Genomic DNA, 12,083 nt, shown 5'->3' on the forward strand with positions numbered 1-12,083 from the left:
AAACAATTATATGGGTCCTCAAAATAATGTCTGTTGTTGCACTTAACGTCAGACTTTTCTGTTATATCATGATGTTTCCATAGTAACTGACGTCAGGCGTCAGTATTTGAGAAAGGTTCGATTTCAGGGTTTACTGTATTTCGATGTGGTAAATACACTGTTTTCAAGTGGAATTGAACACATCATAAATTGCTGTAGGGAACCTCCACAGGAGTTGCTAATGCAGCGCTTGGCTGGGTGACGTTCCTTACCAGTTGTTTTTGGAAATTAAAATGTCATCGATGTAATCTTAAGTCTTTATTAATAAAAAATATGTAATAATGTAAATAAAATATATAGCTATTTAAAAGTATCTTTGTTGATTTGATCTGAACTGATAAGACATTCATTTAGATTTCCGTCCACCCCCCTGCATTTCAAATGGTACAGACCATATTATGAAGCAGCGTCGAATCAGTTGTTGTGAAATCCTGTTTCAATTCTTGTCTATCAACATCTTTTTAATTCAACCATACGTGTGAGGGGATGCTGTGGGACTTACGAATTCGTGAGGATATGTTTTCTGTATGAAAATGAATGTTATTACCGAATAAAACCGTAAGCATTACAATATACGATTAACGTCTGCATGTAAGAGGTTACTCTGTTTAATGTAGACTGGCCCAGACGTTTTTAGACGGGTGAAAAGCGGTAACAAACCGGCGGGAGCAAAAGCTGCGTTTGACAGGTGCCAACGCTCGAGCTCTGTGTGGGAGGGATGCCGCCCGTGCAGAGAACGATGTCGGATCTCCGATCTCGAGTGGAGGGTGAGTAACATGCTAGTTACGCGGCTAACTTGAGTGTACGGATTCTTAAGAATGCCCTCATACAGCCTATGCTCTATTAATATTAATACCGTTCTGTGGTTATGTACAGGGTAATGTTAGCAAAGCATGCTAGCTTGCTCAATTACTGTACTGCAGCGTACGGTGGCTATCCATCCATCCATCCATCTATCTATCTATCATCCATCCCTCCATCCAAACTACATGCTATGATTGGTCCCTTGTAGTTGTATGCCGAAAAAATGTATACTGTACTGAAGGGATGTGTATAGCTATCTATAACGTTAATATAGCTATAGCTGAGAATTTTCTCGAGTCGTCACTGACATTGCGGTTCTGAAACTGATGCTTTATTAGGATTACAGTAGTACTGTACGGTAATACAGATTTTCAGTCACGCAATTGCCCCATCATCTGCACTAGCTAAATTAATTAATGTTTACCTGCATATGAAAAGATTAACTTAGATGCTAGCTAAAGTGTACTCAAAGATTAGCATTCTAAGAATGATTCCACAGGTTATTCCAGTCCTGTGCACTGTGTATATATACAAACAACATTTTGTCTAAACTTGAATTTGCTATACAGTAATTGTGTTGAAAAAGGCTTATGTTGAATGGCTCGAGCTGTGCTGAATATGTCAGCTTGAGGCGAAGTTGCACTCAGTTTGATTTGTATTGATTGCGGTGTTCCCATTTGTTTCATCATGCCCTAAATACCCCATCTCCAGCTGCTTTCAGGGAGCAACGGGTTATGTGGAATCAAAGTGCTTTCTTCTACAAGAACCATCTCAACTGCACGTTTGTGAAGTTTAGAGACATTTTGAGCTCAGACCCATTTTTAAATAAAGACATCACTATTGAGTATTCACAGCGCTCGATTTTGGGTGGAGCTCATTATAGCAGAGGACACACATTTAAACATCTACAACTTGACTGATGGCACCTAATGAAAAATATAGTACAACCTCAAAGGGATTGCTTCCTTGAAATATACAGAGCACCGGGACCTAACATGAGTGCCTGCACCTTTCAAGTCCAGCACTGATTGTTCCACAGAAAAAAGTATTGTAAAGCTACTAGTGGAGATGTTTGGCTATTTGTGATCCACAAGCAACTCCCACCTGTGTACTTCATTCACTTGCTTGGTTGTTGTTAGACAAACAGCAAACTTGTACACTTCATATTGTTGAATTGTTTTCTATCAAACCTTAGAGGTTGACCACTGGATGTAAGTCATGCAGATTATGTCAGCTGTGGTATCTCTTGGCAGAATCATTCTGTTGAATTCAATTGATGGTAGTTTAAAGGAGAGTGAGGATGAGATTCAATGAATTGTATCGGTACGGTAGAACGCTAAATAATTCAACAATTGTTTTGCTGCTGCAGTCACAAGAGTGTGCACATAAATTATGCAAGAGCTTACGCTGTCACACCAGAAAAACAAAAAGCCAACGTTTCACTTTCTAGTTGGCTGTGTAGCTGTCCTGAGCTTATTCCTACCTATCTGGGGGTTATCCTATTTTTCTGGACAAGCACTTTACTGAAGATTGAAGCCTGTCGTGACCTATCCTGTCCAAGAAAGGGTTGACCCATAACTCTTTATCCACTTGATATTTTGTTGCACCTCCTCGACTCCCCTCTCTTTCTGTTTGGACATTTTTAATCACTGCAGTACATCTGGGCACTGTTCCCAACCAGAAAGGGCAGCCCTCTGCCAGGCTTATCGTCTCATCCACCTCTGTCCTGTCCGTTAGCTTCTCTGCTTGCCAGCGCTCTCCCCAGACACTCCCACCAGGTGCTGTTTCTCTTGCCAGCGCTGTGACGACGTAAGATGTTGATGGCACCGCTGGAGCACTGCGCTTCCCTCACTGAGATTGGGCCATGTGGACAAAACAGGTTTATCTGACAACAAGATGTGGACTGAAAGACTCTTGCAGTTGGCTGCGGCACCCAGGACCCTTGAATCCTTCGGTTCGTTGTGTGAATTGACCACAAATGTGGTACGTAGTATGAGGTAGGGAACAGGTTGACAAGATCGGTTTTCAGTCTGCCTGCGTGGACCGCACCGGCTGCTGATAATGTGGCACAAAAACTGGGTCGTCTATCACGCCCCCCCCCTCCCCCATACACACACACACACACTGCACCATGAGTGTACTGTGTGGGAAATAAGTATTCAACACATCAACGGTATTGTCAGAAAACATATTTCCAACCAGCTATTCACGTGGAATTCTGATTGGTATTAACTCAAAGCCACACAGTTACAAAAATAAAATAAGTTATGTGCAATAAAGAGAAATGACACAAGAAAAAAGTATTGAACACAATAACTGAGTTTATTTAATACTTTGTGGAGAAGAGTTTGTGTGCAATGACAGCTGCGAGACTTCTGTATGAAGAAAATCATTTCTCAGTGTTCAGGTGGGATTTAGGCCCTTTCTTCTACACAGACCGTCTCTAGATTCTGGGGGACCTGCTGGTGAATGCTGATCTTCAGTTCCTTCCACAAATGTTGTATTGGGTTTAAGTCTTATGTTTAACTGGGCCATTCCAACACCTTTATTTTCTTTCTCTGGAACTGCATGAGAGTCGGCTTTGCAGTATGTTTTGGATGATTGTCCTGCTGGAAGGTCCACTGAGTCCTCATCGTCCGGGTGGATGGCACTAGATTCTTAAGAATTTCCTGGTACAAAGCTCCATAGCTACATTTTCCATGTAATGTACAAGCATCTCCATATGTTGTAGCAAACAAGCTTTAACATGCCTTTTCTTCAGTAATGGAGTCTTCTGAGGTGACTGAGACCATGGTACGCATTGTGACAATGGCGGTAGAGTGTGTTGCCTATTGTTTTCTCTGTGACGACTGTACCTGCTGCTTCCAGGTCTTTCTGGAGCTCTTTTCGAGTGGTCCTTGGCTCTTTGGTTGCTCTTCTGACAAACTTATTGACAGTCCAGTTGGTAATCTTGTGAGGAGCTCTGTGAGTGGCAGGTTGATGGAGTGATGTTTGTTCCCTTTCTGGATAATGGCCCTGATTGTGCTTATAGGAACATTTAGGAGTTAAGAAATCTGTCAGTAATCGCTGCCATTGCTAGGTTGCTCAACAATTTTGTTGAGAAGGTCTTGGGAGAGCTATTTGCCTCTGTCCCACATGGGATGTTTTTTGTGTAACAGCTTGGTAACAAATGAGGTGTTTACTTTCAGAGGTGGGTAACCCTTTTTCAAAGAATATAACCTACCATCATGCACTAACCCAGCTGATTCTAAATACCACAGATTGGTGGACTAATTAGTGGAATCAGCTGGTTTTGTGCTTTTTCTTTCTGTGCTCAATACTTTTTTACTATATCATCTCCTTTTATTGCACATAACTTTTATGGATTGGAATGTTATTCTTTTTTTAGCTGTGTGGCCTTTAATTAATACCAATGTCTGGTCTGAATTTCATGTGAACAGCTGCATTGGAAATGTTTTCTGACAATATTGTTGATGTGTTGAATACTTATTTCCCTTACTGTATTTCCTTTTTTATATTTTCACTTCATGGGCTTTCTTTCCATCACCACGTCACCTCCAGGCTAATATCCATTTTCCCTGTCCCCTCGTATTCTCCTTGGTTCACCACGTCAAGACGACAACTCCTCTTGGGTTTTATCTTATGTGCAGAGGGTAGGTGAGTGTTGATACAGAGGGTTTTTGAAATGGCTTAACACTGTCACTTTCTCACTCTGTCTCACACACTCTTAATGTCATGCGAAGAGGCTATTGATTTGCTCCTGCTCAGTTATTGATCAGGACAACACTAGAACTGGCAAGTCGATCGATTTTGTTTTATAATTTCAGTAACTCTCTCAAGGACATGGATGAACAATCTGACCATGGTCCTGGGACAACAATTCTGACCCAACCCACAGACGCCATGGCGTCCATTGAGCTGATGGGCACACACTGGAAACCACGGCCTCTTGGAACATTGGGGAACCACAAGAAGGTGGGACAGGCTCTTCGACTGAACTCTGATCGGTCTCATCAAACCTACTCTGGAGAGTGAGTCTGCGGCCACTGATGTGCGAACGCATTTACCCCCAGAGAAGTGCTCGCATCCCCCATCGAGAATAACAACGGACAATCCACATTCTCCTGAGATGCAAAGTGGTCCCTGCTCAACTTCAACCCAGATTAGCTCTACCACCTAGGGTTGAAGCTCCCATTCCGAAGAGGAAAGGGCCCCCCGAAGGAGGAAGTCCGCCCCAATATTGAGAAACATAGGGAATTAAAAGCAGTGTCAAAAGGTGGCGATCGCTCCAAACCCACAGAAAGCAACAGAGGAAAGGAGCATGTGTTCCCCTTGTCCTTTGACATACACCATTGCTGCCCTGTTATTGGTCTTGCCCAGAACATACTGGCCCAACTGGGAGCTTTGGTCCTTGCTGCCATTGCACAGAGCCCCCCAGGTGTTGTCCGTATTCACCACCACATGACGCAACTCTCTGCCCAACGGTGCCCCCCGGAAAAACAACAGGGGATCCCTCAGAGGGACCAGAGCCCAGGGGCACTAAGGTGGTGTGACATGTTCAGGTGATTTGCCAGCAGCCAACGCTGAATTGACCATATTCACAACAGCCCGAGAGGGACGACAGCCACCAAGGAAACCATCATCCCCAGTAGACGAAGACTGTTGCAAAGGTGTACCATGGAAGTGGGTGAAAGAACGACAGAAAGCGTCCTGTGTCAAACAGCTTCTCCCAACATTCACCCTGAACCCCACGGAATGGATGTGTGAGAGAACAGATATGCTCGTGCCTCAAGCAGCAAAGCAATTTCCTCCCTCAATACAAATTACAACAGTTTACATTTACAATTGCAGCTGGTCAGATCAGCAGTATGGAGGAACAGAGGCCTATACTAGGAAGCAAGTTCAACATGCCCAGGATATTTTTTGTTAGCTGGCTTCAATAACCTTAACAAGCACACTTCTGCATAAGCAATGTCACGACGGTGGTTATCAATGTGTTAAATCAACCAAGTAAATCAACCATTTTTGCCGGATCGCATAAGTGGAGCCAGAAATAAAATTGTTTGCGGTTTTATTTAGACTTTTCTGGTGGATTTTCGAAGTACGCATCCGTGCATCCTTTTTGGGGTAATAGCCTGTAGATAACCCCCTGCGCAATATAAGAGGAAGGGTTTGCATGATTCTCTCATCTTTTCACTTGAAAAGAAAGTCAGTTATTGTCACCTATATTGATAGTATCAATGTCATTCACGAATGAAAGAAAAACAAACACTGTTGTGCCATGAAATAGCACAAAATAAATTGCATTAGGATATGTTCAGAATAGACCGAAGCTTCTCTTGATACAACCTTCAGTAGCAACGTTATAGTTAGCCTAAAATACTGTTTAACCGTTTTTGAAGTACGCATCCGTGCATTATTTTTGGGGTGATATAGGCTAGTGGCTAATAAGCTGTTAAAATGGCCAGTGGCAAGAGCAATACAGTGCATAGATGGTATTTGTGGTGGAAGTAAACTTAAAGGAAAAGTTTGCTTTTTTTTTTCTCTGATTATCTAGCCTAATCCTGGACTGTGGAGACATTAATTTTTTCGAATTAATACCGTTTTAAGAATTTAAAGGAACCCTCTCTGCTAAAATGAAAGTGAATGGGGCAACGGATATATCGTTCAAATTGATGATACACTCGGTTTTCCAAAATGGGAACGCCACGGTGTATTGATATAGGTCGATGTATGTTCTCCTAAATAAATTGTGCCAAAACGAGATTTGTATCAATGGTTATAAGTGAAACCAGACTTTTTTTTTTCCATAAACAATGCACTACCTCACAACATCTGTAAACTTTCGCACTCAAACTAACAGCGCGGTGCAGTTTCAAAATAGCTGAACTACAGTTTTGACCTCATTGGAGTTTACTAGCTATAGGAACAAGCATAGTTTACAGACATTTATCAAAATGTTTCGAGAATGTACAGTCCCCTATTGTTAATAATCTAGCTAATCTAGCTAATTGTCTAAAAGGCTGTAATTCCGGAATGTTATCAGTCAGGGAAAATAACTGACATTGCCGTTTTCAACAGAACGATGCTCCATAGTAGTAATAATTTCAGTACCTCCCCATACTATTCACCCAGAACTAGACTTACGACAGAATTATCCAAATAGATATTACATGCATTCTTACATAATTTATAGTTGTATGTTTGGTCTTATCAGCCTCTGCCTCTTCCAGTTTCTTTGTGTAAGTTTTCCGATACTGCAGGGTTGATAAGAGCTTGAAAGTCAGTGCCATCTGTTGCACGCGCTGGAGCCGATTCAGCCTCATCCACGGACACATCAAGGTTCTCAAAGGCATTAGGTTGCAATAAATCCAACTTCTAACATGAGCTACAATTTAGTAAACAAACCCGGTTGCTGGATAAATCCTCCTTGCAGACCGATTCACATTGGTTTACCAGCGGCTAATAGAACTTGTTGGCATTTTAGTTCGAGCTAGTAGTTTATACTAGTTAGCGTGGGCTACAGTTTAGTGAACAAAGCCGGTTGCCTGATTAAATCTTCCTCGCACACTGATTTGCATCTTTTTCCTAGGAGCTAATACAACTTGTTGGAATTTTCGCATTTTCGTCTATATAGCTAACGTGAGCTACAGTTCTGTAAACAAGGCCGGTTTTGGAAACAGCCTTCTCACAGACAGATTCATGCGGCAGTTGCTTATACATTTTCCAGAAAGAATAAACAGCCATAGCCATTAGTACAATGCTCGTTTTGACACAACCTTTTTTTTTTGGAGTACATATGGAAACCTATATCAATATACCCTGGCCTTCCCATTTTGGAAAACCATATGTACCACATATTTCAAACGCTATATCCATTGCCATGTTCACTTTAATTTGAGCCAGGAGAGGCTTCCTTTAAAAATCGTAAACTCTCAAAACTATATTAATTCCAAAAAATAATATCTCCACAGTCCGGGATTGGGCAAGACAATCGGAAACAAAGGCCCCAGGATCAAAAATCAACATTGATTCCTTGCTTGGTACCTTTAGGCTTGCTTGGTACATTTTCTTGTCCTCTCAAGAGGTGCAAACAATCATTTTTGAGAAATATGTTGAATATAAAAATATAATCCAAGCTAATAGCAACACAGTTACTGCTGGCAAAAGCAGGAAGGAAAGCTGGCAAAAAATTGCCCACTCTGTAAATGCACAAGTTATAAGGCTTATCAATATCAATGCCCCATCATTAAGGCACAACTAGATTTGACTATAATTACCATTGTGTTCTGCATTAAATTATTGTATTTCTTAGTGTAAGTGTGTAAGACAGTTCTTTCAGTTGCAACCCTGGCAGTGTTAACCGGTCTTGGGAGCAAATAAAAAATGAATATAACATAATTCAAACCGGTAAGTAGGCTTACTAGCAAATATTTTTAGGTCAACAAGTAAAAGGCTTTAGTGCTTGAGTCAGTCTCTTTGGGATGATATAGTAGAATGCTGCATTTAATATAGAACAGTCAATGTCAAATGTTCTACATTATTTATAGATGAAGTAGTCATCGTAAGTTGTCTACCTGCTATTTCATAAACGCCCTCTTTAATAGACTGCGTCGGCAAGTGCCCTGGGAACACAACAAATGTATCAAGTTGCTCTGTTAGAGCAAGAACCACCTTGCGAATTGCGCGGCAGACTGTGTTGTTTTAAATATTTAGAGTGGCAGACAGAATCAGACTGTGAAGATGGTGAGTGCTGTTTTAGATCCTTGTTGTCCCTATGTTGCGCATGTGTAGGATATTCCTAGTTTAAGCACATGCATTGTTTGTACATAGGTGACATGAATAAGGTATCGAAAACTGAGAGGAGTTTTTGAGAAACAATGTAATTTTTGCCAAGTCTATAGACAATGAGAATGGCGCGTCTTTGCAGGTCTGTCCTGGGAGTTCTGGTGGGGTAAATGTTTTCATTTCAACGCCAATGCATAGAATCAGACTTGCAGTTCAAGCGATTGTCTTTTTCCAAAAACTCCTCTCGGTTTTTCTATAGGGTAACAGGCATACATGTGCACTAGTCAAAGAAGTGTCCACTCTCAAATATCAACCATCCATCACACCACTTTGGGGATGGTCTTATTCTAAAGGGTAGACCTCAGAGTGTTCTGTGATTTCAGTGGTGTGATTTGGGTGTTCCTAGAGAGGTCTCAAGAGCGGGCTAGTTCTGCTCTGATCAAGTCAGGCAAGCCTGCTAAAACAAATGCTGACAGAAAATGTAACAAAGCTTTACTTATGAATCGTATCTTTTTAATTTAAATTATGAGGTTAATAATAATTTGAATTCAGAATTGACCACATTAGAAGGTTGAGGTAATGTGCTAAACGTTTGTATTGTTTTGAGAAATCTAAAAGACATCCTCTGGCACAATTAACCTGTCTTGTTGCGGTGAGAGCTACTCCCCTGACCATCGCTGTGCCATACAGCTCAACTCACTCGCCCACTATCAACAAATGTAGATCTATATTTTGGGGGTTGCCCTAACTTTATGCCTGTCTCACATCTCAGTGATGTAACCTTTTTCTGCAGTTGGCTGAGGTCTGTTCATAGTTTTGAACTGTAGTCAAGCCTTCTATGTGGCTTCATTAAAACACCTACATGAATGTAGTTGTTAGACTCTACCTCAGCACCAAGATTAAAATTGTTATTTTCAATGTCAAGTCAAACAACTGCAGCCTACCAAGCTTTCTAACAATTTTTTAAGTCTTCAATATTAGAAAAAGGTTATTGTTCATGCTAAGGGTGTCACAATATACCAATATTGACGATAACCGTAATATTAAAAAAATCAAATACTGATATCATGTTAATAATTCACAATATCGTATTCACTAGGCAAAAATGTCATTTTTCCAAACAGTCCCCTCAGTTTTTCGATAGTTTTTTCATGTCACCTAGAGACAAACGATGCATGTACTCAAACTATGTGTCTGGGCCTATACACTGGCATCAAAATCTACTCGAACCCCAGGGTGAGATCCGCAAAGACCTGACGTTTTTGTAGCCTGTTGACTTGAAGAAAATTACATATTTTACTAAACACTCCATAGTCTTTCTATTAGTTCGCCTGGTTGCTTTTTCACTACCCATTAAGTGTAATAATTTTTTTTGTGTACTTTTAATTTGTACAGTTATCGTTACAGACTCTCTCCTCTTCCTTACACATTTTGTGTATCCTATAATCAGGGTTAGGTAGGTTACTTTTGAAATGTAATCCATAATTTACAAGTTACTTGTCCACATTTGTAATCAGTAACATAACATCATGATTACTCAAACTCAGTAATGTAATCTGATTACTTGTAGATTACTTTCATATTAAGAGGCATTAAAAACCAATGGGAATAGCCTATAACCAAATGAACACCTTTTGCAAGATCAATCAATGTTAGAGTTAAACATCAAAAACGTAATTAGCATTTTACCTTATGGGTTATGTACAGTGTCTTTGAAAAGGGTTTCTCAACCATTGCTTTCTACTTCAGTATTGGGCTACATCTCTACATTACACGCTAAAGGTCTGTCAGATATTCAATCGTTCCAATTAATCCAAAAACCCTTGATCTTCCAGAATCTGACATTTTATCTGAACATAACCCAAAATCTAAGGATGTTAGCCTATTCTGTTATTTTTGTTTTATTCATGTTTTTTATTTGCTTCCATACATTGTTAAAAAATAAAGGGCAATTTCTCAAAGGGTATTGACATTGTTGTGTATAAAAATCAAGAAATCCGTAGCTTTTTGCACATAGACTACAATAAAGCTGCAATAGTCTGATGTTTTGCTCCACAACCACCAACATTGTCAAGACATTGCAGAAACCGCAGGCACACGAATGCATGTTTGCAGTTGTGAACACCCGCACACATACGTTTTACCCACGCAAACGTAAACCTGCTATTATTAGGGCCACCAGCAATGGATTTCCAAAATGCAAATGAAAGAAATAAACTGAATTACACCTGCATTCTTAGTTTAAAGTCACTGTCGTACCAGCCAATGATAACCAATTAACACAATTTTCTGAGATGCGAAGCACACAGAATCACCAAGACCCATGAAAGCTGTGATTAAAAATCAGGGTTATTCCACCAAATACTGATTTCTGAACACTTCATAAGTTAAAACATTACTATTTTGTTGTTGAAAAATGAATATGAATTATTTTTCTTTGAATTATTTGAGGTCTGAAAACAATGCATCTTTTTTTTGGTTATTTTGACCAGTTGATTTTTTTCCTACAAATTCATACTCTAAATGACAATATTTGTATTTGGAATTTGGGAGTAGTGTTGTCCGTAGTTTATAGAATAAATTTTTTTTTTCCATTATACTCAAACACATACCTATGAATAGTAAAACCAGTGAAACTGATAATTTTGCAGTGGTCTCTTAATTTTTTCCAGAGTTGTATATCGAAACTGTACCAATCCGTGACACCACTGTATGGTATCATACCGAACTATGAGTTTTTTTTACATCTACATTTTATAGTATTAATTAATTATTAAAAACATTCTTTGATATTATCTTATTGTAGTGGCTTTGTAAATGCACAATACAAATATTTATGTAATTGAAGAATAGCTGATCAGCTGTTTTGAGCTAAACAACTGAATTGTTATTGTGATCATTATTAATCTGGATAAAATCGTAAATCGGGATAATTTTGCCAGGATTGTGATTGTGGCATGAGATTCTCATATCGTCCCACCCCTAGTGGCAGCCCTAGCTCACGAGTGCTTCATCCCTACTAATGGTAAACGCTGCCAGTGTACTCGAGTCAGTCCCCATGGTATTAGAGCCAGCAGTTAATAATGCATTTATTTATACCTTTTAATCAGGATGGAGGAGTTATGTTTGCTGTTTTAGGCTAAATGTGCTGGTGTTGAGTTGTTAGGTGTATACTCTTAAATCCAACCGAACATTGCACAGTTACGTCATCTTTTATTATTCTGCAGGGTGATTATTCCACTCATAATTTATCACTGTTTTTCAAACAGGGTGTGTGACCATGTTTATCCAGATTTAGTTTACTTTTGTTCACTTGTGTTAAAATATCACTTACGCTTGTCAATTCAGTGTATTCCTTGGTTCATCCCCATTTCACAAAGGATATTTTAAATAATACAAAAATATATAAACCATAATTGACAGCAGGTGCTGCTTTTTTTTTGTTTTTTTTT

The 12,083-nt window shown here is 39.7% G+C and overlaps 1 protein-coding gene across 8 annotated transcripts in view; it reads left to right on the plus strand.

The window, feature by feature from the left end:
- Positions 1-462: 462 nt before the first annotated feature.
- The window catches only part of atp8a1 (ATPase phospholipid transporting 8A1), a 231,901-nt gene continuing 220,280 nt past the window's right edge, over positions 463-12,083 (plus strand). For all 8 annotated transcript variants that reach the window (XR_004575679.1, XR_004575681.1, XR_004575680.1 and 5 more), the window contains exon 1: positions 463-806. Coding sequence is in view for 4 of the 8 variants with exons in the window: in XM_013132813.3 (XP_012988267.2) it covers positions 758-806 (49 nt within the window). In the remaining 4 variants the exon portion in view is untranslated. The remainder of the gene's footprint in view (positions 807-12,083) is intronic.

Source organism: Esox lucius, chromosome 4, assembly GCF_011004845.1.
Source record: "Esox lucius isolate fEsoLuc1 chromosome 4, fEsoLuc1.pri, whole genome shotgun sequence".
NCBI lineage: Eukaryota > Metazoa > Chordata > Actinopteri > Esociformes > Esocidae > Esox > Esox lucius.